General features: G+C 29.1%; 6 protein-coding genes across 13 annotated transcripts; 3 read left to right on the forward strand and 3 right to left on the reverse strand.

Moving 5' to 3' along the window:
• Positions 1–99: 99 nt before the first annotated feature.
• LOC106790887 (protein polybromo-1) lies at positions 100–11,129 on the forward strand. The gene is given in 27 exon segments (XM_014756126.1): positions 100–1,017; positions 1,160–1,405; positions 1,520–1,648; positions 1,727–1,906; positions 1,987–2,431; positions 2,521–2,633; positions 2,731–2,829; positions 2,920–2,982; positions 3,121–3,273; positions 3,339–3,506; positions 3,599–3,762; positions 4,145–4,439; positions 5,543–5,748; positions 5,828–6,167; positions 6,249–6,836; positions 6,948–7,105; positions 7,188–7,360; positions 7,516–7,688; positions 7,835–7,906; positions 8,689–8,871; positions 9,110–9,232; positions 9,404–9,647; positions 9,734–9,884; positions 9,973–10,022; positions 10,092–10,209; positions 10,359–10,476; positions 10,479–11,129. Coding segments are annotated over 27 exon segments (4,944 nt in total). The 5' UTR covers positions 100–912; the 3' UTR covers positions 10,566–11,129.
• Positions 11,130–11,953: 824 nt separating this feature from the next.
• LOC106790890 (succinate dehydrogenase assembly factor 4, mitochondrial-like) lies at positions 11,954–12,793 on the reverse strand. The gene is made up of 3 exons (XM_014756128.1): positions 12,516–12,793; positions 12,311–12,406; positions 11,954–12,198 (listed from the first exon to the last, which is right to left on the reverse strand). The coding sequence occupies exons 1-3, from the start codon at positions 12,586–12,588 to the stop codon at positions 12,059–12,061; spliced, it is 309 nt and encodes a 102-aa protein (XP_014611614.1). The 5' UTR covers positions 12,589–12,793; the 3' UTR covers positions 11,954–12,058.
• A 311-nt stretch (positions 12,794–13,104) lies between these two features.
• On the reverse strand, positions 13,105–15,814 carry LOC106790889 (ER degradation-enhancing alpha-mannosidase-like protein 2). 2 transcript variants are annotated; one of them, XM_014756127.1, is made up of 2 exons: positions 15,413–15,811; positions 13,105–15,246 (listed from the first exon to the last, which is right to left on the reverse strand). In XM_014756127.1, exons 1-2 carry the CDS (start codon positions 15,413–15,415, stop codon positions 13,192–13,194), a joined length of 2,058 nt encoding a protein of 685 aa, XP_014611613.1. In that variant the 5' UTR covers positions 15,416–15,811; the 3' UTR covers positions 13,105–13,191. The 2 variants fall into 2 exon arrangements, 1 of the variants encoding a protein (XP_014611613.1); XR_001382131.1 differs by having other exon boundaries at positions 15,162–15,246; positions 15,370–15,814.
• Positions 15,815–17,194: 1,380 nt separating this feature from the next.
• On the forward strand, positions 17,195–22,145 carry LOC106790903 (annexin B9-like). 6 transcript variants are annotated; one of them, XM_014756153.1, is made up of 8 exons: positions 17,195–17,412; positions 18,775–18,816; positions 18,909–19,290; positions 19,430–19,509; positions 19,580–19,826; positions 19,942–20,123; positions 21,359–21,409; positions 21,940–22,145. In XM_014756153.1, exons 2-7 carry the CDS (start codon positions 18,787–18,789, stop codon positions 21,407–21,409), a joined length of 972 nt encoding a protein of 323 aa, XP_014611639.1. In that variant the 5' UTR covers positions 17,195–17,412; positions 18,775–18,786; the 3' UTR covers positions 21,940–22,145. The 6 variants fall into 6 exon arrangements, with proteins under 6 accessions (XP_014611639.1, XP_014611638.1, XP_014611634.1 ...); XM_014756152.1 differs by lacking the exon at positions 21,940–22,145 and adding an exon at positions 21,088–21,154; XM_014756148.1 differs by lacking the exons at positions 21,359–21,409; positions 21,940–22,145 and adding an exon at positions 21,088–21,295.
• On the reverse strand, positions 22,034–22,506 carry LOC106790881. The gene is made up of 3 exons (XM_014756113.1): positions 22,419–22,506; positions 22,237–22,335; positions 22,034–22,156 (listed from the first exon to the last, which is right to left on the reverse strand). The coding sequence occupies exons 1-3, from the start codon at positions 22,504–22,506 to the stop codon at positions 22,041–22,043; spliced, it is 303 nt and encodes a 100-aa protein (XP_014611599.1). The 3' UTR covers positions 22,034–22,040.
• Positions 22,507–23,026: 520 nt separating this feature from the next.
• LOC106790900 (transcription initiation factor TFIID subunit 6-like) lies at positions 23,027–26,648 on the forward strand. 2 transcript variants are annotated; one of them, XM_014756142.1, is made up of 9 exons: positions 23,027–23,369; positions 23,565–23,809; positions 23,991–24,309; positions 24,413–24,816; positions 24,905–25,108; positions 25,179–25,361; positions 25,449–25,665; positions 26,004–26,317; positions 26,400–26,648. In XM_014756142.1, the coding sequence occupies exons 2-9, from the start codon at positions 23,630–23,632 to the stop codon at positions 26,493–26,495; spliced, it is 1,917 nt and encodes a 638-aa protein (XP_014611628.1). In that variant the 5' UTR covers positions 23,027–23,369; positions 23,565–23,629; the 3' UTR covers positions 26,496–26,648. The 2 variants fall into 2 exon arrangements, with proteins under 2 accessions (XP_014611628.1, XP_014611629.1); XM_014756143.1 differs by having other exon boundaries at positions 26,016–26,317.
• Positions 26,649–26,942: the final 294 nt, after the last annotated feature.

The raw sequence follows: 26,942 nt of genomic DNA on the forward strand, positions 1-26,942 counted from the left end.
CTGCAATAAAATACTTATTATTTGTCGGTATTGCAGATCGCATCGAAGAAGTAGTTAACGATAATCATGATAGGGTGCGCACTGTTGCAAACAGACGATTGCTGTGATTACGGCATGGCGTCAGCCAAGTCGTGTGTCATCGTTGATTACAGGTGAAAAACGTATTAAAAGCCTTAAATAAAAAAGGAAGAGTTTTACATGCAGTTTTATTAATGAACAAGCTCTCGTAATAATTTTAAATGCAGGTGAGAGTTGAAAATTAGGAGAAATGTTATACCACATGGAGATCAAGGGGAAAATTTTGACCGTACGATTTGTGCGACAACGCAGATTGGTTTACGCTATGGCGGCAAATTCTAGTTGAAAAGTGTATGGTTAAAAATGACAAATATGTTACAACGTTGGTATGTCGATAATTAAAAAGTGAAAACAAGAATATTCCGTATTTAGTTTAGTTCGTGTCATTCTATTATATCAAAAACAATCATTTAATAATAAAAAGTTTCCAAACTCGTTGCATTTTAAATCGCACAGTGGCGACTTATCATGGCGGCGAAATTTTCTTAGCTGTGGTCGCCGTGCTATGCGATTACCATCGTACATTATATCAGCTCGTTAGAATCTCAACTGATTGAAGAGTGTATTTAATGTAAAAACGTGGTGTGTATGATATTCAATATGCAAATACCTATATTTTCTTATTCATTGACTGTGTACATACGCGCGTTCTTAATATTATTATATTAGTTTAGGTTGAGTGTGTATAAGTTCAAGAACCTCTTCTGTGTATATTCTTATTATTCAAAGAACTTAATTTTCTAATTTTGCATTTAAGACTGTACGAGCTTATTCTATATGTACTTCTGTAAATATTGTGATAATTGCCATTGATGTGTTTTAAGATCTGGCAGGATGAATAAGCGTCGTAGAACTTCATCTGTTGCAAGTCGTGGTACAGAAGATGATGGAGAGGACTTACCACCTGAACCGACTAAAAGGAGAAAAAAATTAGATCCTGTAAGTTTCAATTAATTATACTATCAAGTATTTATTTTATAATTTATGTTAAGAATTTAAATATTAATTCTTTACTTTATATTATGCTAAGATAATATTATTTTTTTTATTGTCGTATTATGTGTATACAATTTTTCTATAGAGTGACTTGTGCCAACAATTGTATGATGTTCTTCGCAATCAAAAGAAAGAAGATGGAACATTATTATGTGATGCATTTATACGTGTGCCTAAGCGTAGACAAGAACCAGGTTATTATGAAGTAGTATCCAATCCAATAGACCTCTTAAAAGTTCAACAGAAATTAAAAACTGATGAGTATCGTGATATGGATGATTTGGCTGCAGATATTCAACTCATGGTCAACAATGCCAAAGCTTTTTATATGGTAATTCTAAAGACTTAAAACTATTATATTTTTTTCCTTTTTTAAATTATTTTTCATTAATACTACTTTCATATTACTAGATATTCATTCGAAATGAATCTTTTTCTTCTATAGCGTACATCCCCAGAATACAAAGATGCCTCTGAACTCTGGGAACTATGTACAAACACCAAAAATCGTATTATGGAAGAATATGAAGATCCGGAGCCTAAAGGAAAACTAATATTAAAAGTTGGAAGATTGGTGACATATCGTTCTTCAAGAAAATATAATATAAATGATATTAAAGATAATAAAATTAATTAACCTTTTAATTTCTAGGCACGTAAAGCTACTTTAAAGCAAGACGATGCTGAAGATACTTCTGAAAGTTCTACGAATCCTGATGAAGAAACTATGCAACAATTTGAAGATTTATTTGCAGCAGTTATGACAGCTACAGATCCTACTGACAATAATAGGCCATTGCATGCAATGTTCCAATTAAAACCATCTAAAAAGGTTTGCTTCGTGATCACATTACTTATCTTACGATTAATATAATTTATACACACTGTTTAGAACGTTAAAAAATATTTCAGCTGTATCCAGAATATTATGATGTTATTGAAACACCAGTGGACTTAAAAACTGTCGCAAGAAAAATTCAAGAAGGTGCATACAGTGGAATCGGAGATATGGAAAAGGATTTAATGCTAATGTGCAGAAATGCGTGTCATTTTAATGAACCAGGCTCACAAATTTACAAAGATGCTAAACTTTTAAAGAAAATTATTACAACCGCTGCAAAAAGACAAGATTCAGGACTAGGAAATAACAGTATAAAAATTTCAAGCACAGCACCTTCAACACGAAGTAAAAGAGGAAGCCGTACAATGGCACAGTCGATGATAGCACAAACAGCGTTACTTCCAGATGAAGATGAAGAAAGTGATGACGAAGAAGAGGAACCTGCAGAAACAGAAGAGGCAGATAATCCACAATGGCAGCTATTTCAAACAATTAGAACGGCTCCTAATAATCAAGGTATTTTTCATTTATTGGTCAACATATATTATGTATAAAATGTAAAATTATATGTATCAATATATTAACATTGATAATTTTTCTTTTAGGTGTTCGAATGAGTGAATATTTTTGGAAATTACCATCTAAACGATTATATCCTGATTATTATAAAATGATTAAAAATCCTATATCTTTACTACAAATTCGTACAAAAATAAAGGTACATATGAGAAATCATTTTCATTAACTTCATAATATAATGAAATTACTTTTTGTTTGTATATATTATATGCACATAAAAAATAATACTTTTACAGAAAGGCGAATATGGTACTGTAAGTGAAGTTGCTGGTGATATGAACATTATGTTTGAAAATGCTAAAAAATATAATATTCATACTTCTAGACTATACAAGGTAATCATCTATATTTATATTTTTTTAATCAATATTAACATTCTATGATAGACAATATCTATATATATATTTTTTTTTTTTATTTCGCAGTGTGCTGTAAAATTACAAAAGATAATGCAAGAGAAAGTACAAGAATTGTTAGAGTTTGATCAGGTAAATAAAAGTTATTATAAGGTAAGTAAAGCTCATTGCATTTTTCTATTCTCATCAATATTATCACATACATATTTTATGACTCGATACTATCGTTTGTTCAATCATTAAAAATAATAATACATCCTATATTTTCAGGACTCGGATTCAGATAGTGAATCTGAAAATAGTTCGCAACAGCCAAAACTTATTAAACGAGCGTCTAATCTTTTAACTCGGGGAAAATATAAGGATAATATACCATTGAAAAAGCGTTTATACACTTTAGTTAAATGTGTCATAGAATACGTTGTAAGTAATTCCAAATTGACCTAAACTTGTCAATGGTAGTTAGTATAAAGTCTTTAATATTTCAGTGCGAAGATGGTCGACAGCCAATGTTAATGTTTATGGAAAAACCTTCGAAAAAATTATATCCAGATTATTATCAAATAATAGCAGAACCTATAGATATGTTAGCCATTGAGGCAAATATAAAAGCAGAAAAGTATCAAAATGAAAATGAATTGATTCAAGATTTTAAGGTATTGCTTTAAGATAAATAAATATAGATGAATTATAGTTCTTTGATTGGGTATACGATATATCAGATAAATATGATCATCCATATTTTTAGTTAATGTTTAATAATTGCCGTCAGTATAATGAGGAAGGTTCATTAATATACGAGGATGCAAATACATTAGAAAAAGTTTTAATGGATAAAGTAAAAGAATTAGGTCCTTTACCTGAACAAATAAAACCCAAATCAACAGCTTCTACACCTACTAGAAATGTTGGGTATGTGAAGATTTTAATATTTTTATTTATCTTATAATACATAATAGATATATTAGGTTGTCCCATAAGTTCCTTTCTATTTTTTGATGCGAAATCAATAGACGATATTAATTGTTTAAGGTTTATTTACTGTGTTATATATGAACCGTACCTTCTTCCATCTCTTAGGAAGCCTCATTATGCCTACTATATATATATATATATCAATAAATAAAAGAACTTATTGAACAACCTAATACAATGTTAATATTAAACAGAATATAATGATGTATATATGTGTGTGTGTGTGTGTGTGTGTGTGTGTGTGTGTGTGTGTGTGTGTGTGTGTGTGTTATGTAGCCTTCTATAATATCTTATTTGCAATTTTTACAAAATTAATTAGGAGGCCAAAAAAAGTAGTGCCATTACATTTACAAAAATTAAGAACTATGTATGACACTATAAAAGATTACCACGATGCAAAAGGAAGACAATTATCTCTTATTTTTATGAAACTGCCAAATAAAAACGAATATCCAGATTATTATGAAGTTATTAAACAACCAATGAATATGGAAAAGATTGCATCGACTTTAAAAAATAATGGATATGACAATCTGGACGAACTGGTATCAGATTTTATATTAATGTTTGATAATGCTTGCAAATACAATGAACCTGATTCTCAGATATATAAGGTTTGTATATTTTTCCTAATTATAAAAATTATTATACATCATTTCTTTAAATTTAATTTACCAAAGAAAATTTAAAAACCAATTAAATAACTAAAAAAACAATAAATCTTATGAAACATCAAACAATAAATCATTACACTTGTTAAAGAAAACAATATCTAACATTCTAATCATTCATCTTGTTATAAAAGCAAGATTTTTTATAAAAAGAAAAAAATATACAAAATTTAATGCAATTTTATAAATCTCTAAAACAACATTATAAACTATAATTACATTTGTAACTAAAAATATTTTAGAACGGTTTATTTTTGTTATATAGAAAAAAAAATTCACGCATTGAAAGGCTATGTTTCCCTCTTTTTCTTTTATTTTTTATATTCAAAATTTGTTTACTAACAAAAATTAAATTAATTTTTATCAATACAATAATTACCAACGAATTTTCTAATTGAACAATCGAAAATTATTCAACTTTTTCTTGTTCGTTAGAATTTGGTAATACGGAACGATAAAAGACCGATACTTGAATTGAAATTTCGCGCTAAAACATGGAAAGCTTAAGCTGTTTATGGATAAGGGGTTTGAGGTTACGTACTATCTGCATCCTTCGTGCTTTCGTCGGTTTAATAATCGTGTGATTTATTAAGGATCGCGATCATTGAAGTTAAAATATTTATTCAAAAATAAAATAAATGTTCTTTTTGCGTATATTAAAAGTATTCAAATGTTAAAAGTATTTGTAATATTGGTGTGAAAATATTTCTAAATTAATTAATACTCCATTGTGTGGTCTAGTTGTATGATCTATACTGAATACTTGAAGAGACTTTAAAAAATGAACAATCAAGGTTATATGCAACAATTAAATAATGTTAATAATCATAAACCTTTGAAAGTTCGGCCCTGTTTTATTCGGTTATTAAGAAATAAAGATGTTGACCAACGTACAAGAAAAAAATATAAGAGAAATGAAACAGATGTAAATACCTACAATTAACATATAGTTAGATTTTATAAGAAAGAAAATATCTACAATTAATCAGTATTCTTATTTTCAAAACTATAAATACAAGAATAGTTAAGATCGAATGATGTTTCAGGATGCTTTGATTCTTCAGCGGCTAGTATTACAAACGAAATTACAATTTAGCGAAGATGATGAAAGCGTACCAGATGTCTCTGCAGCTATTCAAGAAATATTGGCAACAATATTTACAGCTCTTTATAATCATCAAGATGAAGAAGGAAGATGTTATTCGGATTCTATGGCTGAACTTCCAGAACATGACATTATAGATGGTAAAAGGTATATCATTTATATATATTTAATTATTAATATGATTTATTTAAAAAATTACTAATAAATGTTTGACTTGTAATTACAGAATACGAGGACTATCATTGGATTTGATTAAAAGAAGATTAGATAGAGGCGCTTATAAAAGATTGGATAGATTTCAAGAAGATGTATTTACTTGCCTAGAGCGAGCAAGAAGACTCTCACGTACAGATTCTCAACCTTTTGAAGATAGCGTTGAATTGCAAGCATTTTTTCTTCGTACACGTGATGAAATAACACGCGGAGGAGATCTGTTACATTCTCCTGCACTAAACTATACACTTCTTGATCTCTCAGCGCAAGTAGCAGAATTGAAACGTGTTAAACATCAACAAGAGTTAACTATGCCGAACGAAGATGAAAGTTGCGATGGGAATGAAACTAAGGTCTGTAATATTATTCTATACTGTTTAAAAATAATTGATGTAAAAAACAAAATACATATATCATATTAAATCTCATTTTAGGATTCTGAAACAAATACCAGTACAGAGGGTAATCATAATGATGGTGGAGGAGGATCTATGAGTTTTAATCAAGAAGTATACAGAGCTGGTGATTTTGCTTATATAGAACCAACTGAAAGAGGCATGGAATATAGTGTTGTATTAATAGAACGTCTTTGGACCAATACGGAAGGACAACAAATGTTATATGGAAATTTATTCTATAGACCAAGTGAAACCTACCATATTGCATCCAGAAAATTTCTTGATAAAGAATTATTTAAAAGTGATGCGCATGTTGCAGTACCATTAGTTAAAGTTGCTGGCAGATGTTGCGTTTTAAGTGTAAAAGATTATTTTAGAATGCAACCCGAAGGATTTTTGGAAAAAGACGTATATGTATGTGAATCTAGATATTCCACTAAAGCAAGAGCTTTTAAAAAAATAAAAGTCTGGAATTTTGATCCAGATCATTTAAAATTAATACCACGAGAGAAACCTTTAGAACCAAAACGTGTAATTTCCGTGTATAAAGAAAGATTAGAAAAACATAAAGAAGAAATTGCTGAATTAGAAGAGGGAGAAAAATTAACGGAAAAAGAAAGGCCTGTATGTAATCAATTAATTTAAACTTGAATCCATTTTTTTCTTTTCTTATGATAGAATCTTAATATTTTTATAATTATCATATACAAATTTTATTTTAATTCTCTTTCATAGAATGTGATATTATATAATCCTGAAGATACTGAAAATACATACTATGAACAATATAACACATGTGCTGGATCTGTGAAAACTGGAGATTTTGTTTATGTAGCAACAGATGGTGGCAGACAACAAATAGCTCAAATTGATGCAATATGGGCAACGAAAGAGTATGTCCAAACATTTTAATATTCATCATTAGTTAGAGAAAAGTTAAAATATTTTAATAAGCAAATATTTCATATTTTACAGCGGAAAATGTTACTTCAAAGGTCCTTGGTTATTAATGCCAGGAGAAGTTCCACATGCGCCTAATAAATTATTTTATAAGCAAGAACTATTCCTATCTACAGTTGATGGTACTCACCCTATTGTTGCAATTGTTGGAAAATGTGCCGTCCTTGATTATGGAGAATATATATGCAGTATGTATATAATTTAATATATAGTATTATTTTTTAATAATGCCTTTAAATTATATACTTATTAGTTCTTTTTTATTGTATTACTGTTAGTCTATTACGAGCTCACAAGAATAACAGCGACTAAATAAATATAAAAATAAATATTATTTATATAGGTCGACCAACAGAAATTCCAGAAGATGATATTTATATTTGTGAATCTCTTTACGATGAAAGTAAAAGTTTAATGAAAAAACTAAATCAGGAAGGATTAAAAAAATTTAACCATAGCTCTGCTGTTACAGAAGATGAAATTTATTTCTTCCGGAGACCAATTAATCCTGCTAAAGTGAGTGTACTTCCTTTAAAAATATATTAACTTAAGTATTAATGACACCTTTAAATCAGATAGATTCAAAATAACAAAGTACAGCTTCATTCTTATACGCAACTAACTATAAAATTATTGCTTGGCATGTAATGCGTGTGTTGTAGGTTCCGGGTGACGTGGCTCAGACGCAAAATCAAGTCAAGTCCGTCACGCCCAGTTCAGCTCAGTTTGAAATGGTAATTACTAATTTACAAAATTGTACTATCTATCTTGAGGGAAGCAACATCAAAATTGCATGCATTTAATATCATACAGACTGATGCAGCAGATTAAATTTCAATATAACTCAAATATTAATAATTTAGTCAACGGAATTAGGGAAAAAAGAACAAACTGTTATTCTTAATACATCAGTAATATAATATATATTTCAGGTTTATACATCTTGCTGTATCGATCTGTCTATATGCATGCTGTTATTTTATGCCGGCATATTTATTTTCTTTTATTATTATTGTGCAGTTATGTTTTTACACATAGCACTCATAGGGTGAGCATTAATTTAGATATAGGAAACAAATTCAGAGCACCTGTTGGGTTTATATTGTTAAACTGTATAGATATTCAACACCACCGAAAAATTACTTGCTTCCATGTTGCTCTCTAACCAGATTTATATAAGAATGAAAAAAGTTGCTTTAAATGGAATGCATAAAATACTAATATCTTTATACCGCAAATTAAATTAAACTTTAATTAAAATATTATATATTTAAATATGTATATGTAGCTTCTTGGGTTTGAACTGTTTTATAGACAAAAAAAATATGTGAATTTAGTATTCAGTAAAAATAATGCATTTTTGAGTACTTAAGGATAACAATTGCAAAGCCTATGTTAAAATGTGTGTGTGTGTATTCCATTGTTTGTAATATTCTGTAAGATTATATTCAAAACTTAACAAATAACATAACATTCGGTAACGGATAATGAAGGTAACAAAACATAAATGGTATAGGAAGCATCGCCATTGTTACCGAAGCTGGAACCTGATGTACTAAGCATGGGAGTAGGATTAGGAGTGGGAGTAGGAGTAGGAGTTGGGGAGGACAGCATGGATGCTGGTGGTCCACCGTCCGTTGGATCTACTGAAGCTCAACCGGTGCTCTCCAATATTCAGACACCTGTGTCATCTAAAAAGGTAGGCTTTATACAGTGAAATCATTTGCTTACCAAATTGTCACGTGTTGTATTTTTATTTTTTCACTTTATTTTTATTTAAAGAAATATGCCAGCATACTTTGTGTTTTTGCACCATTCAATTTTCGTTCTCTAACATTAGTTCCAAAATAGGGTGTGTTCCTCTTGAAGATATACTTAGGCAATATTAGTTAGTCCATTACACGGTGACATTATAATTTGTCTTTTCTTCTGTTTAGAAAACTACCGGTAAAAAATTAGTTACTGGCTATATTTTATATTCGAGTAAAATGCGAACGCAGATTACACAAAACAACCCAGAATCATCCTTCGGAGAAATTAGCAGAATTGTTGGCAATGAGGTATTTATTTCTTTGTTCACTCATTTTATGCTTTATTATGAAAATATATTTGAAGGAACAAATATGCAATATAATAATTATTTGAATTTTCGCATACTTAATCCTTTTCTTTTTTATAATGTACATAAATAAGAATATTATAAATAATAATTAACGATTTATATATTTCAGTGGAGAAAATTACCAGCAGGAGAGAAGCAAGCTTGGGAAGAAAGAGCTATTAAAATAAATGAAGATGGAGGACAACTTAAAGGTGGATCTATGACAGTTGGAACTAATGCATTACAAGATGTAGTATATGAATGTTGTTGGGATAACTGTGATTGGCAATTTGAAGATATGACTGATTGTATTGATCATTGCATTGCTGAACAGAATGGACACGTACAATCATCTTTCACGAATGCTGCTCCTGGTAAAAAAGATATTAATTGTGTTTAATAATTTATATTGAATAATATTATGTAATTTATATTATTCAAATTATTGTGTATTCGATAGATGTTGATTTTCAATGTCAATGGCGTGGCTGTGGTCGTACTAAAAAATCTGTACCACCATTTCCAAGTGTCCAGAGACTTGCAAGACACGTTAAAGAAGTGCACATTCTTAAAGCAAATGGACGTATTATCCCACCCTCCGAAAGGAGCAAGTATGCATTCTACTATTTTATTAAATATTATATTCAATTTTTATACATATATTTTTAAGATTGTTAATTAATTTACACGTTTGTTCAGAAACTACATGGCTTCAAAAGGTCCTACGATACTCCCACCAATGGAAACAGGTAAAGTATTTAATAAATGTTAATTAAATGCTAGAAAATATTTATTATTTCATAATCTATATATGTTAGAAACATCAGCTGCAGCAACACAGACCAGTAATATACCAGCTACCAAACAACCAGAGCCAATGTTTGTTGCTGTACCCCCAAGGCCGAGTCGAGTATTACATTCGGATGCATATTTACGGTAACATTCTACATTATAATGTACAATCATTATAATGAGAATATCTACTTAACATTAGGATTTACATTATTAATATAAAAGTCATTCGTAAGAAGAGATCAAACTTGAACAGAACATCACGAACATATAATATCTGAGTTGATTTCCAGGTATATTGAAGGACTAAATGTAGAAAACCGTTACATATCAAATTGGGATAAACAAATGAATGCTACTCCTGAAAATACCCAAATTCCTGATATAACTAAATTACCTGCTGAATGGTTGGGCAATGGTGTGGGCAACCATGGAAATGTGGTGAATGCCTTATGGACACTCAGAAATATGATGATGCGGGATGTGTTAGCTATCAATAAAACTTTATAGTTTATAAATCGTTAAGATCTGTAATTTTTAACAACTCGATGCTACCTTAACTACAGTTTATAGGTCCGTCGATGCTAGATGAAAGACTGACAAATCTGGATAGTTTCAATATTAATATGTTTATGTATTATGATTTTCTAATTAATTTTGAATAATATTTAAGAATATTTAATTTTTCATTTGAAAAAATTTAATAATATGTCTCATTGCCATAACTGTGAAAAACAAGAATTGAATTTTTACACATTAATACAGATATTTTTAATCTAATTATGCATTACCATACAAATTTTTATATTGGGTAATGCTTAAATTAGCCAAATGTACTTTTCTACATAGAGATAAAAATATTTGAAAAATGTCTCTCTGTGAAAACTATTTAAAATAAATAAAAGGGGATATAGACTATAGAACTTCCAAAAAAAAAGAAAAAGAAAGAAATAAAAAAAAATATTTTATGTAAATATTTTGCGAAATTTTATTTTTTACTTCTCATAAATAAGATCTTGTATTTTTTCTATATTACATGGTATAAAACTATAACTTGAGAAGTACTCCTCTTGTATTGTTCATTTCATACTAAATCCTAACATTGAAAAACTTTTTTCTATTTTATTTAATCTTTTTTCTAAATATATTAAACAAGTAAAAAAGTATAGGAGTGGTTTCATATAGTCTTCCATAAAAAAATATTTATTATTGAAATTTTTGTAAATCTGAATTAGTATTCTATAATCTTAAAATATCTTTCAAAAAATTAAACACTAAAATTAATAACGAGCTTTTAAAGCGATATGTACAGTTATTCGATGTATTGAAAAATATTTATTCTTTGGCTAATATATTAGTAAAGAATTTTTCTGTACTTTTTTAGAAAAACTATTATTGTCATAGATATATATCTCTATAGATAGATATATATCAAATGTAAATGTGATGTATATATATAAAATTATTTGAATAAACAATCAAGATAATTATGTATGTACATTCAGCTTTACTGGTAGTACATAAGATTAGGCGTTAGTAAAATTCAAGTGAAACATATTTTTATAAATAAAAAATAGCTCATAATATATATTCCATGTATAAATATTTACCACTCAATTTCAAAGTTTTTTTCAGTACTTAAAATTAGTCATTTACTAAAATAGTTTAAATATATATTTCAAAATTCTATAAAATAGAAATTTAATATATAAATTAGAATTTTTCCCCTGTTATATATATAATGAATAATTTTTAAAAAATCTAATGTATATCATTTCACCTAGCATTGACAACCATAACAATATGAAAAAAATATAACTTGTAACTGTGTATTTAGAAGAAAAATGAATACTATTATTTACTTACTAAGAGTAAGATTTACATTAATATGAATTTTGTAAGTTAACGTTGAACTGAGATTGTTATTTTTTCTTGTACTTTGGATATACATTTATATCTTTAAATGAAAGAAGGATATAAAAGTATTTTGTGCTCAAAAGTCGCTCACCCTTCCACCGATTTGCCAATCACCCCATTTGGTTGGTTCCTTTTCACTATTTGTGATTAATTCTCCAGTTTTAGGATCGGTGTCGACCAAAACTAAATCAATGAAACGTTCACGTGGTGGTACACCTATTTATATGAACATTTAAAAGTTTATGATAAAAATTAATACAATATTTAGATTTAGAAGATATCTATTTATATATATTTTAACAAATTTAAAATATATTTTTCTACATACGTGGCATTGGCTGTAATTTAAGTTTCTCATGAAATTCTTTCATTCGTGCTGACTCTTCCTTCTTCGATTCTGAGCTTTCCATTGCTCTTATATTACCTACGAATATTACATATATCATTAGTGTAGATATCATCAATTATCATCACTATCAAAACATGCTACATAAAATTAATAATTTATTGTTCAGACTAAATTTAATTTATACCTGTCATTAAGGTATTAATCCTCTTCATTAATGAAATTTGTAAATGTATATGTATATTCAAACGAGCTAACATGCTTATGATACTTGATACCCAAAAATCAGAGAATAATTTTTAAATGATATTGATTTATGAATTATGATATTGTTAGTTTAAATTCTACGTTGATTAGTAACGAAACAAAATACAAACGATAGTCAAATTTTTGTACAAATAAAGGGTGGCAATAACAAAAATTGAGTCTATTCAAAAATTTATAATGATTCAATTTCAAACATTTGAGCATAAATTCTTTAAGCAGAGAAAATTTATATGTTAATAACTTTAATTCTATATTTATTTACTTAGAAGTTCATCTGTGACTTTATCAATTTTTATAAATAAAAAATTGTCAATGATCTTAGATAAAATCAACGAAGAACTTCTATGTAGAGACATTAAAAATATCTAATTTATGTTGATCAATGAAATGTTTAAAAAACAAAATTGCAATATATATTTCATATATTTCAAATAACAATAAGAACAAAAAACAAATTTATATATTCTTAAATTCAAAAATGAATTTATTGTTTTAAAATTTAAATAAAACAACAACAAAATTATAGAAAGAGGCTTGTTAGGCGAACAAAGTTAGAGACCAAAAGTTATACAGGAGTAAAATTATTTAAATAAGTATTAAAAAAATTCTCCTATGATAGATATTCGTTGCAAGAATGGTTGCGACTGGCAAGACAAAATCTGATACATTGATCTCGCTGTAGTATTTGTTGGATACATGTTTTTCCTTCTAATATTTTCTAACATAATCTGTGGTTCAAATCTTGTAATGTGATTGCTAACTGTTTGTTTAGGTAGTTTTGTATTATTCTGAATAGTTGTAGAGTCGTATTGATCATTTGAAGTAATGGGTGTCTCAAAAGTATCTGTGTTTTCACTATCATCAGCCTTGTAAATTACATTTGGAGGTGCCATAACTTGCATCTTTGCAGAATCTGATTGAAGCGTTTTATTTTTATTAGTTTCATCTTCATTTTTTGAAACATTTTCAGAAATAATTTCTTGCATAAATAATGTTTCAACATTTTCATATTTTTTATTACTTTTAACTTCGTTTACTAGTTTATGTCTCAATTGTGATAATTTAATGATTTCTACAAAATTATTCGTGTCATTTTGATGTACATTATCTTTTTCATGAATCCTATCTTTTGTATTGTATTCTTCTTTCTGATCATTTTTAGTAAAAAATTTATCTGAAGTTGATATTTTATCTGGTAACATGTTTTGTATCCTGCGACAACAATATAATGCACCAGGATCAATGGGATGCGCTTCTGTATTAAAAACATATCCTCCTGAATCAACGATACAATGACCCCATTGCGTTTTTATTATATCTCCTTCTTGTCCATTATTGTGAATGAAATTATCTGGATCGAAGAGAAGGTACAGATATTTAGTTGTTTCTGCAAGAAAAAAAGATTCCATCCTATCTGCTTTCCGATGATCACGTACATCATTAATGGTTGCATAGCCACATTTAGTTTTGGCGCTATGTTGTAGACTTCTAAGTATATCAACTCCTACTTCAATTAGATATGGGTCACCAGTAGCCCTATATAAATACATCACAGATTCTATAAGTTCTGGTCTCAATGGATAACTTTCTCTGTTTGTTCCAGCTTCACCTTGGGGAATATTATAAAATTCAGGAGTGAAACCAAATTGTTTCCAAACACGATGATAATTGTGTAAAGATTTCATCGCATCTCCAATTTCTCCAAACAGACTTAATACACCTGGCCAATAAGCATCTAAGGATTGAAACACAGGTAAAGTAACTTGACCTTTCGTCATAGAAACCCATAAATGCCAATCTTCTCTGCGAATATATTTTTCTACGACAGCTTTATGTTCATGAAACATTGCAGCTAGCCATGGATCCTGGAACAATAATGTTCCTTTTGCTAAGTATTCAAAATATGAATCGATTCCTGCACCGATTCCAGAATCCTGAGCTGTCCAATGACCAGTCAACACATCTATATGATTACCAACTAATCCAATATTAGATTTGTAATGATTTAATGCTTTCAAAGCATTGATAGCAACTTCTTCGTAAATGGGATCACCAGTTAAGCGAGAAAGTGTACCAAATTCTAAAATAAAGGTACCTATTCCAGCTGTACAAGTAATGCTTGTTTCTCCCTCAGGAACACCGTACTTCAAATTAACAGTTCCATATGGCATTCCTGTTGGCGTATCAAAAGCAGGAAGCAATCTTTTGGCCATATCTTCAGCAAGACGTAACAGAGGACCATTACATGGCCATCCTGGTTCTAAAGGTACACCTGCTTTGCGTGACAATAAATGGGCACTCAACAGTCCACCGACAACTCGAATATTTGTTTCAAAAACAGATACATTAATGTTAGCTTCAAAATTTTTTCTTTCACTTATAATCTCAGCGACACGACAAAACTCAGAGAAATTTCCCATCACAGCTAAGGTATCTAATGCATCGATCAATGTTAATGAAAAACTACCCCAAGTATCAAAACCATCACAGCTAAGCGATCTTAATTCGTCGTAAGGATATGCATAAGATAAATAGCTAGAATATGCATGATCAAACATTGATCGCACCTCTTCCCTCAGAGCGATTAAATCTTTTTTCTTATATTCTCGTGCACCACTTACGAGTATTAGAAATCCAAAAAGTAAACCAATCTTTAAAAAAATCATTATATAAATAATCTTTATCTCTTGTCAACTAAGGGCTAAGAATTTCTATAAAACTACTATAGAAAAATAGTTGCCTTTTATAAAATAATATCAAACTTTATTATTTACTTTATTAAATTATCCACTGTCATCTTTGAAATCTAATACACACCATGTGGTCATTACTCGTGAACTATTTTGACATATTGGGTAGATTTAGATTATTGTATATACATTTAAAATCACTCGCGCTCTCTGGTAGTTTAATTTTTTATTGAGTTCTTTTTATTAATCCTTTCCAATCGATTATCTCAAATCACAAATGTTGTTACTATTCATTTAAAGTAGAATTTTTTAAAACGTCTCCAATATGATATCGGTTTTTTTTTTTTAATCTAGTAAGTCTTTTTCCTGTACCTGTTCCAAAACAATCGTTCTTAACGAGTAAACTCCTTTAATTAATAATTAAAACAAAATATCTATATTAGATTTTTAATTGTTGTTTGTTTTTAAATGTATATAGAATTAAAATACACATTCACTTTGTGTACACTACTTATTATTAAAAGTTACTAGGAAATAAGAAAGTTTAAAATATATTGAAATTCTAGTAACATGGCTAAGCCGATATCGGTAATAGTAGTGCTCTACCTTTATCTTACCGACCGAGATCTGATGGTAACTTACCATCAGAATTACCGACAGTAAAAAAATTTCAAGCAATAAAGGAACAATTATAGATTCTAAATGATCAATTAGTGAGCAATTAAGAGCAATTATTTTTTTCGTTCTGCGGTAAAAATTTGTCTAGTGTCGGTAATTCTGATGGTAAGTTACCATCAGATCTCGGTCGGTAAGATAAAGATAGAGCACTACTATTACCGATATCGGCTTAGCCATGTTATAAGAATTTCAATATATTTTAAACTTTCTTATTTCCTAGTTACTTTTAATAATAAGTAGTGTACACAAAGTGAATGTGTATTTTAATTCTATATACATTTAAAAACAAACAGCAATTAGAAATCTAATATAGATATTTTGTTTTAATTATAGTATTTTGTATTCAAAACAAATCATTGAAAAAGAATTCGATGCACAGTTAATAAAATAATTCCTTGTAAAGATTTATTCATACATGCATCTTACGTATGATTTCATACACCTATATATTCTGTTCGCCATTTTTTACGTATCTTACGTGTCACGAAATATCACGTCACAAGCATTACGTTATTAAATGATGACTCAAATGATGCTCAAGTCACGAGGCGTGCATATTTAATGACTAATGATCTATTTAGGTAGAAACGTTAATTTCTGAGAATGAATAGAATTATAAAATAAAAATTCTTTTTATCAAAGAACAAACCATTCGTTTATTTCACACAAACATATATATATATAAATCGTATTAATACGTTAAAAAAAGTATGAGTCATAGAACAACTGGTTTAGCGCGGTTTTTTTGAATGTAAAACTACGTAACATTCGCTATTCTCTTCCTCGTCTCTATTTCTTTATATATAGTTACTCTCTTTCTCTTTCTGTTACTCTATATATATTTCTTATTTTCTCTGTCTCTCTGTTTCTCTCTTTCTATTCGTCTATTACATTTACTATTATCTTTCTCTCTCTTTTCCTATACATTATCATATTTTACTACTTTTTCTTTTCCTGTCCCTCATTCTTCTTCCTTTTTCAAATCGAATGAATCATCCTATCTCCTTGTCCTGATTTTCTTGTGAATCCTAATTGGCACTGGTTCAACGAATATGCCAGGGCGTCGACTTGTTCCTCTCTTCGATATTCTTCCTCTCACGCATACATATACACACATCTTTTCTCTTTCTCTCTTTAACTTGAAACGTGGCTCTTCCTTTGCGTCATCGACAAAAGTTACGTCGTAGTGTTGTAGACGATTATTCCCTCTCTCTCTCTCTCTCTCTCTCTCTCTTCCTATCCTCTATCCTCTCTTCTCCTCTTTTCCTCTTTCCTTCTCCTTTCATTCCGTTCACATTTCTAATCAAGATTTTCAGTCTCAGTTTTGTCGTGCAGTCTTTCTCAGCTCATCGTCGAGGATCGTCTATTCCTTTAAAACACAACAGTAAACTTCGACTTCTATCTTTCGTTCTAAGGTCTTCATTTATCGATTATCCGGTAGTACTGCAGGTGAACACAAAAAGTTGTTTTAATATCACTTTCCTAATTTGTTTTTTTCGCTTCTCGCTTTCTCTGTTTTTTCTTTTCACTGTTTCATTAAATCATTTTTAGGACTATTTAATTAATGACAGTGATATATATGTTTCAAATTGATAAGTCATAAATTAGATAAGTTTATTACTTATCTAATTTGCTTTAACGTTTATTTATTACTTTATATACTACAGTTTCAATCTCTTTATCGATTACTATATAATTAATCTTGAAAATATTTAAGACTCTGAATTATGTATTAACAGTTTTCCATTTTCAAACAATGATGTTATTATATTATTGAAACAGTCGTCATGTTTTAAAAATAGATTTAAAGATTAACAAAGTATCAGAAACATGTTAATAATTTAATATTTTAGTTCAAACTTACCTTGACTTTTATTTCTTAAAATATCTTTAAAACAATACTTGATGAGAGAAAACATACCAATACAATTAAGTAATACACGGTGCATTTGTCATTGAATAAGTCTGACAAATCGTCGGCTTTTATGAATTCCTTTTCACTTCACTGCCGCATATTTTATTCCTCCTCTTCTTCGTACAATCCCTCCCCACTCTCTCGAGTTGGTCCAGGGTTTTAATATACCGTAAGAAGCACACATAGCAACCAAGTCACTTAGTTCGTAGAACAAGTTGGTACCGGTAAAGGTGTTCGGAAAATATTACGTCTTTCATTTTGTTACGAAAGAAAAGGTGAAGAAGTTACGCCTCAGTAATAATACTTTATTCTTTATTATTTTTATCTATCTATAATTTAAAGATATTTTTCTAGTTTTTTCTTTTCGAATAATGTGCGCGCAAATAGCATTTTTATTCTGTTCGATCGCAAAGAACCAAAATGGCGTCCCTTTTTTAATTACCTATTACGTGTAATATATTTCGTATTAATCGATAAGATATTTAATTATCGTTGCATCTGTTTTTTCATCGATTTGAATTTCCGAAGAAAAGAACGGTGAATCATTTATTTTCTTTACTTTTATATGCATTATTATTTGATTAAATTGAAAAGATCGATGACCTTGCGTGCATTGTGAAACGTATTGACATACATATTTACTAACATTCTACCTCGCCCTCAATTATAAAGTAGGATGAGTCAATCGATAGTATCCGGTATATCGTGTTACGTGAAATACGACAAATTGTGTATTCCTTAGATCGTTAGATAATACATAATTGAAGTAGTTTGTTAATAATTTAAACACCTTGTCGGAAAGCTCAATTTGCATAGATCCCTTACATATGTTCTAAAATAATAATATATAGTATATAATAAGTTATATTAAACATTGGTGTTCTGTTTTTTTAAAGATAAAAGAAGAAATGTCTCCCACTCAGTATTATCACGTGCAGGTATGTATTTATGCATATAAATACGACAAAAAAACGAACAAAGTTCGATCGATACAAAAGAATATTTTGTAACTTCTCGCCCATTTGCACAGTGCACGCCGACCGTCTATCCGGCTGACCCTTTCAACACCGAGGAAGATGCAGCTCTGTTGAGAACAGCGATGAAGGGTTTTGGTACCGATGAACAAACAATTATCGATGTCCTTGCTCATCGTGGAATTGTTCAACGTATGGAAATTGCGGAAAAATTTAAAACGATGTACGGCAAAGATCTAATCTCCGAATTGAAATCCGAACTTGGCGGGAATTTTGAAAAAGCTATTGTCGCCTTGATGACACCTCTGCCAGAATTTTATGCCAAAGAATTGCACGATGCAATTTCTGGAATGGGTACGGATGAAGGTGCACTCATTGAAGTTCTTGCATCTCTCAGCAATTATGGCGTCAAAACGATAGCTGCTGTTTACAAAGAGTGTAAGCTTTTCTCTTTTATAATATTTCTTAACCGGTAAAGGTTTTGTTTTCTCATAAATAATTCAAATTATACGATTAAAAAAAGAAATATAGATCAAATAATGTTACTGATATAATAAAAGCCAATTATTATCCTCAGTATATGGCTCTGAATTGGAGGATGACCTCAAAAGTGATACTTCCGGTCATTTCAAGAGGCTTCTAGTTTCACTATCATGCGTCAGTATAATTTATAAAATGAAATTTAAAAATATGGATTAAAATTAATATAAAATCAATATTATTTCAGGCAAACAGAGATGAAAGTTCGGAAGTTGACTTAGCAGCCGCAACAGAGGATGCAGAGAAATTATTATCTGCTGGTGAAGAACAATGGGGAACTGATGAGAGTACATTTAACGCTGTACTGATTACAAGAAGTTTCCCACAATTAAGACAAATTTTTAAAGAATACGAACGCCTTGCTGGCCATTCCTTGGAAGAAGCTATCAAACAAGAATTTTCAGGTTCTCTAGAAGATGGTTATCTCGCAGTTGGTAAGAAAATATGAAAATTAATTGAATAAATTTGCATGGAATTCGAATAAAAAAATAAATCAAAAAATTTCCTTTGTAAATTAAATGAAGAATTTGTTCTTTTTTTACTTTGCAGTGAAATGCGCTCGAGATAAAACTGCATACTTTGCAGAAAGACTTTACAAAGCTATGAATGGAATTGGTACGACTGATTCAACTTTAATACGAATAATAGTAGCTAGATCAGAAATTGATTTGGGTGACATCAAGGAGGATTATCAAAAGATTTATGGAACATCGCTTGCAGGTGACATCGATGTAAGTTGATCGATATATATATATATAACCGCATATTATTCGTTGTCATTGCATCGATATCATTTATATATATTGTTTCTTTCTTTTCTTTTTAACATTCTCACCCGCATTATACCCTATCTTCCCATAAATTTCCATAAATTTCAGGATGACACTTCCGGTGACTACAAGAGACTCTTGCTTGCCCTACTCGGATGAAAACGTTCCGATCGTTCAACAACTATTTTTTGCTTTTTAAATCGTATTTTAATACTATGGATGATACGTAATGATTTTCTGTTCTAAAATTTTTTAGAAAGTTCATTAATTTCTTCTTAATATATTATTATCACGATCGAGAGGGTGAATATGATTTGACATGTATGTGTTTATTCAAATAGTTTTCTGAATTCATTTTTTTTCTTTTTCCGTCGAATAAAATGCAGACAATCTCATTTATAGATCATGCTGTTCTGCGTTTTCTAAAATGGTATTATACGAACCTTTTAAAAGAAAGGATTAATCGAAGCCTTACGAGATAAAGGTTGTAAGCTATTATCAAAAAGAAACAAAGAAAAATATGTATTTCCAAATTTTTCGTTAATTAATAAATCTATCGATTAGCATTCGATCATTACGTTATCCGATTTATAGCTTTCACAGTTAGGGGCTTCGATAAATGAAAATGTAATTGTAACACGAGGGTTGTGCCGATTAATTAATAATACATACAATTAATACAAACATATACACGTGTGTAAATTAACCAAGTATACTAATTGCAATTTATTTTTTCGAGCATGCATGCACATGTATACTTTGGCGTGTGGTATACATTTCTTTATATATTATATATATATAAATATAGATATAATATATATGTGAATACAAGGAAAGATTATGGTACAAATATTCGCGCACGATTGCTTCTATGTTAACGCAAACTATAATTTAGTTCCAAAAATTCTTTCTTTTACGTTTACAGAGCGACTGCAGCGAAGACTTTAAACGACTTCTGATCGCACTTTTGAATTAATGACAAATTACACACGGTGACTTTCTTCTTACCCGAGAGAGATAATCTATCTCATGCATCCTTTATTTTAAGTATTTAATCATTTGCGTATCTCTCGCTATCAATGTAATATCTATATTTGTTTTTAATAAATATGCATGTGTGCCAATAATCATTTGATATTTACTCGTTACAATCGTATTCTTTTACCAACAAAATATTCACTTGTTCTTTTTTCCAGAATGATTGTGCTGCCGAATGGAAAAAGCTTCTGATCGCAATGCTGAACTAGGTAGATTATTTATTCAATTTATATAATATTAAAATAATTTATACTTTTTTATTTTTTTTTATATGAAAATCAATATATATATTATAAGGAATACTTTTGTAATGTTTACTATTATTATTATTGATAAATACTTGAGTTGCAAATAATACACAAATATATTGATATAAACAATATAATCATTTTATTGATATAAAATAGAATAATTTTTTTTGTTGATACAAAACAAAATAATTGACTTACATTATATTAACAGGATAACATTATACCACAAATACTTTGGATAGTATAAGTATTTGTAGTTTACAATATGTAGCGTTATACAATTATACCATTGTAACGACAGGACCTTTATTTTTCATATTTTCTATTTCATTTATAATCTTTGCTGTATTAATTTTAATATCGAAGCAACCTAACTTTATTGGCAATATGTTAATTCTAATAAGTCTTCCTTCCAATTCAAAACATCCATGAACATCTGTTTTATTTATGTTTATATCATATAAACGAAAGCAAATTTCTGCTTTTAGATTTGGTATAATATATTCGCCAAAGCAAATTGGAGGTGGATTTCTTGCTATAAAAAAACATATATATATATGTAAACTTAGTATATATGCAGAATATTCGATTAGAAATTGTTACTAAGTTTACCTGAAATTGTTTCTTTAATTATAATTAAACCATTGTACGTTACAGTAACAGAAAAACCATAGTCTTTATCTAAATAAGTTGCATTTATGCATACTAAAAGTAATATTTTGTAATAAGTTAAATATAAATATAAATATATTATTAACATATATTATATAATACATTCAACTAACGCAATCCATCCAATGAAATTAGGTTCCATATTAAGTATTGACAACATCCACAATTATATTGAATACATTCACAACTATTGTGCAAATTAATATTGTCATCTAAAATACAATAAGAAATGCAAATAATATATAAGTAAATAAATCGCCTCGAATTAAATAGATTTAGATATTGTTTTTTTTACTGTTATCTTGTGTAGTATTATTTGCTATTGTTGCATTTATCATAAATGCAGATAGAACAATAATGCTTAAATATTTTATTTTAATCATCTTGTTCTGTAAAATGAAAGATACATACATTTAAAAATGTTTTAAATACAACTCTGTTAATATTTTACTTATACAGTAATGCTATTTAATGATTCAGTATATTTAAATATTTGTGCTCAGAATTTTAAATAACTGATCACTATTTATAATAAAATATCAGGATATATATATATTCTAATATATAATCCTTACTCTATTATAATTTTTAAAAAGTTTAAAAAGTTTAAAAAGTTTAAAATTACAATATGGACAAAAAATCCTAATGGAAATTTGCTGATGAAAATTATCACAAATTATACTATTTCGAAAAACAAAAAGTTAATTGTTACATAATAAAATATATAATCTACATATCTTTTTTTTATGAGATTAATTATATTATTTCATTTTAAGTTCATTGGCCAATTAATAAATTTTATATAAACGTACCTTTAGACCATCTTCTGTGTGTTGGACTTAAGACTAAAATCCCTAGGATACATTGCTAACAGTCATACCAATTGTCCTGTTGTTGCTAAGAACACATTAAAAATAGCGTATATTAACCAAACACGTATCAAGCGGTACTTTTTAACATCAAGTGTTTTCCGTTTTCTTCGTATTTAGTTTTATTGCTCGCCTTTAAGATAGACGAACATGTCTTTTGTGTTTACACGTGAATCTCATTCCTTTCTGACATAAGAAGAATTTCTCTAATCTGTTTAAAGAACATATTTACAAATGTCGTGTATTTCCATATTTTTAGGAAATATAAAATGTAGACATATAAAAGTAGTTTATTTAAGTTAACAATTAGGAGAAAATCATCGATATTAAATTCGAGGATATTAAAATGAAAGAAAGAAATTATTTATTTGTAAATGGTAAGAATTTTTATCTAAATATCTCTTTACAGTCTAGAACATAATATAGAAATATTAACATGTTCCATGCTGAATTTTGTTTGTTTCATTCAGTATGAAATGTATTAATGTAATTATTTTACAAATATTTTATTCTACGAATATCTATTAGGTTATTGATAAATAATATTATGCTAATGATAAATAATATTTCAGATTTGTTGACAGGCTAAATAGAATATAGTAATATATAAATAGTTGTCTATATTATATAATATCATATGGAATGTAATAATCAATATTTATCAAATATGAGCGAAAACGAATCTATGTATGGAACAACTCTTTCGCAAGAATCTATAAAAGTCATTGCAGAAAGCGTAGGAGTAGGAAACTTTCCAGATGAAGCGGCTAAGGATATTGCTGAGGATGTTAGTTACAGACTGAAAGAAATCATACAAGTCAGTAGCAAATAATATTAAATTGTTTATATATGTGTAAGAAAATTCAGAATTTAAAAGATTCTAGATTAATGATTGAATTTCAAAATTTAAAGTAGATGGTATTCGATTAGTGTAACGAGTCAGCTAAGCAACATCTCATATATGCTAACCGAATTATATTGTTCTTATAATTTTGTAGGATGCTGCAAAATTTATGAGGCATGGCAAACGTAAACGCATTACAACTCATGATATAGATCATGCATTAAAAATAAAGAATGTTGAGCCAACATATGGGTTTTTTTCCAAAGATCATATACCATTTCGGTTTGCTTCTGGTGGGGGCCGTGAATTACATTTTGTAGAAGACAAAGAAATAGATTTGAATGAAATTATTTCTATGTCCGGTGGACAAGCATGGCCCAAATTACCATTAGAAATTAACGTACGTGCTCATTGGCTTTGTATTGATGGTGTACAACCCACAATACCAGAAAATCCACCTCCAGTATCCAAAGGTAATCAATTTACAATCATTAATTAATTATAATAATATTTGTATTTATTATTGGTTTTATATCATTATGAACAATACTAACATAAATAACTATTTTTTAACAGAGGCTCAAAAGTTGGAAAGCGTTGATCCAACGAGTAAATTAAATAATAAGAGCCAAAATATAGGTGCAGGAAAACCAGGTGGTGGTGGAAAAAGTCAGAAATTACGCAATGTAGAAACTGTACACGTAAAACAATTGGCTACACACGAATTAAGCGTTGAACAACAGTTATATTACAAAGAAATAACTGAAGCATGTGTTGGTTCAGATGAAGGCCGAAGAGCAGAAGCATTGCAATCATTGTCTGCAGATCCAGGTTTACATGAAATGTTAGCACGTATGTGTACATTTATTGCAGAGGGTGTACGAGTTAATGTCGTGCAAAACCATCTTGCATTACTTATTTACCTAATGCGGATGGTTAAAGCGCTTCTTGATAATCCAAGTCTGTATCTTGAAAAATATGTAAGTAATTTAGTATATGTAACATTTACTTTTATTTATTTATATGAATATGTTTTTTTATTAATTCATTAATGAAATTAATTTACAGCTTCACGAACTAATACCATCAGTCGCTACCTGTATAGTTTCGCGTCAGTTGTGTATGAGACCAGAAGCTGATAATCATTGGGCTTTGAGAGACTTTGCTTCTCGACTTATGGCGCAAATTTGCAAAAACTTTAATACTTCTACAAACAATGTGCAGACCAGAGTAACTCGCATGTTCAGCCAAGCTTTAGCTAAATATAAAGATGTAAGATATCTTTATAAATATATATAAATATATAAGATAAATGTTACACTAAAAATAAACTATTTTTTAGACACCATTAGCTTCTCTGTATGGAGCAATTGAAGGATTATGCGAATTAGGTCCAGAAGTAATAAAAGCTTTAGTTATACCTAAATTGAAATTAATTTCTGATAGACTTGAAGCATGCGTCGAAGCCCCAGCATTATCTAGCATTGATAAAAATGGTACTGGTCATATAAAAACATTGCTTTTAGTAAGTACATTTACTATCTACTTTTTACGAGAATTATTTTTTATCTTTCAAGATTTTAGATAAAGGGTAAATATTAATCATTTTCAGAAATCAGTAGCTCCTGTCTTAAAAACAGTACGATCAGCACCAGATTATGTTGAGGACTACAAATTGGAGTACGGTTTCATAGGACCAGCATTATGTGCAGCAGTAGCTAAAGCTCGAACACAACCAACAGCTTTAGCTTCAACTGCTACAACTACCACATTAACCACTACTCAACAGCAAGGACCAACTTGCACTACCAAGACTCTTGTACAAACAGGTAATTAAAGTTATTGTTACTATTATAAATAACATTTTAATATATGAAATATTTGTAGATTTTCCTTTCTTATTAAGATAAATGATATTTAACACGTTGACTGCAATGTAAGTTTGATATGTTTTGTTGTAAAGCCCACAATTGTAAAATACGATATAAAATAATATAATAGCATCAATCACTAAATGATCCCCGTGGTTCCAATGTAGCAGTCAACGTGTTAATAAATATCATCAAAGAGAAAAAGAAGGAAAGGAGAGAATATAATATATATATTAGATTTATATTTTATGCTGATAATAATACAATATGATTTGTTTTTCTCTTATTATTATTAGAAAATATTTCAGTGTCAAATTCGAGTCCTGGACAACAAACAGGACGAACGATAATGCTTAATACAAGTAGAACTGCTAATACAACCACTGCTGGTGGTCAGAAATATGTTATTCTACAACCACGATCTCAAACGCCTACTGCATCCAATATAAATAGTGGTACAATACAACAATCTCAAACTCAACAACATCAACAGGTCAAGATTGCACAAAATAATGTAAATTCACAGAAACCACATATGCAAAATGTGGCACCTAAGTTGGTTGTTGTATGTATGCCCAACAGTAACCACACTAATACAACTATTACACAGGTATGTAATTAAAAAATTATATATTTTGTAATATTCTGATTAGAAAATATACTTTAGATTATAATAAATGATTATTTTTTAGCAAGCAAATATGACAAACAAGACACAAAGTGTTTTTGTAACACAACAAAGCGTAGAACATGCATTAAGTCCAGAAGAAGAACAATCATTTGAATAACTGTTACATTTGAGGTAAAGTTTATTAAGGTAATGTTTAACATGTTGATTGTCACATTGGTCACCAGTGATATTCAACAATTTGAAATTTTAATTAAAACATTATTAATCAATGGCCTCACTTCATTGAAAGAATTAGTTTCCGTAAGATCATTAAAGTCAAACAATGAGGAGCATGGTTAGCACTTGGATAGGTGGTGACCCTTTCAGTACATCGTGCGCTGTCAATCTCCAGAGAAGTGGTGACAGCCTTTGTAAAAAGATAAGTTTTGCAGGAAGGTATCGTAAAAAAGTTTCTGAAACTCGTATAAAAGGGACAGTAATAAAGACAATTAGAATTATTTTATTATTAAAATTAAATATAATACATCGAAAAATTCTTTTACAAGCCCATGAGAACATTATATAAATCTGGCATAGCAATCATGTTCAGTTAATCGTAGAAATT

This window comes from Polistes canadensis, unplaced genomic scaffold (assembly GCF_001313835.1).
Source record: "Polistes canadensis isolate GaletaPanama2010 unplaced genomic scaffold, ASM131383v1 scaffold_267, whole genome shotgun sequence".
NCBI classification, from domain to species: domain Eukaryota; kingdom Metazoa; phylum Arthropoda; class Insecta; order Hymenoptera; family Vespidae; genus Polistes; species Polistes canadensis.

Excerpts from the sequence above, each read along its gene's own strand:
- LOC106790900 (XM_014756142.1), top strand. The coding sequence starts at position 23,630 with ATGGAATGTAATAATCAATATTTATCAAATATGAGCGAAAACGAATCT. Across the intron at positions 24,310-24,412 it reads TCCACCTCCAGTATCCAAAG|AGGCTCAAAAGTTGGAAAGC; the intron begins GTAATCAATTTA and ends ATTTTTTAACAG. Across the intron at positions 25,362-25,448 it reads ATATAAAAACATTGCTTTTA|AAATCAGTAGCTCCTGTCTT; the intron begins GTAAGTACATTT and ends AATCATTTTCAG.
- LOC106790903 (XM_014756153.1), top strand. The coding sequence starts at position 18,787 with ATGTCTCCCACTCAGTATTATCACGTGCAG. Across the intron at positions 19,827-19,941 it reads AGATGGTTATCTCGCAGTTG|TGAAATGCGCTCGAGATAAA; the intron begins GTAAGAAAATAT and ends TTTACTTTGCAG. Across the intron at positions 20,124-21,358 it reads CGCTTGCAGGTGACATCGAT|AATGATTGTGCTGCCGAATG; the intron begins GTAAGTTGATCG and ends TCTTTTTTCCAG.
- LOC106790890 (XM_014756128.1), bottom strand. The coding sequence starts at position 12,588 with ATGTTAGCTCGTTTGAATATACATATACATTTACAAATTTCATTAATG. Across the intron at positions 12,407-12,515 it reads GATTAATACCTTAATGACAG|GTAATATAAGAGCAATGGAA; the intron begins GTATAAATTAAA and ends TAATATTCGTAG. Across the intron at positions 12,199-12,310 it reads TAAATTACAGCCAATGCCAC|GTGTACCACCACGTGAACGT; the intron begins GTATGTAGAAAA and ends TCATATAAATAG.
- LOC106790881 (XM_014756113.1), bottom strand. The coding sequence starts at position 22,506 with ATGATTAAAATAAAATATTTAAGCATTATTGTTCTATCTGCATTTATG. Across the intron at positions 22,336-22,418 it reads TAATACTACACAAGATAACA|ATGACAATATTAATTTGCAC; the intron begins GTAAAAAAAACA and ends ATTGTATTTTAG. Across the intron at positions 22,157-22,236 it reads AATTTCATTGGATGGATTGC|TATGCATAAATGCAACTTAT; the intron begins GTTAGTTGAATG and ends TATTACTTTTAG.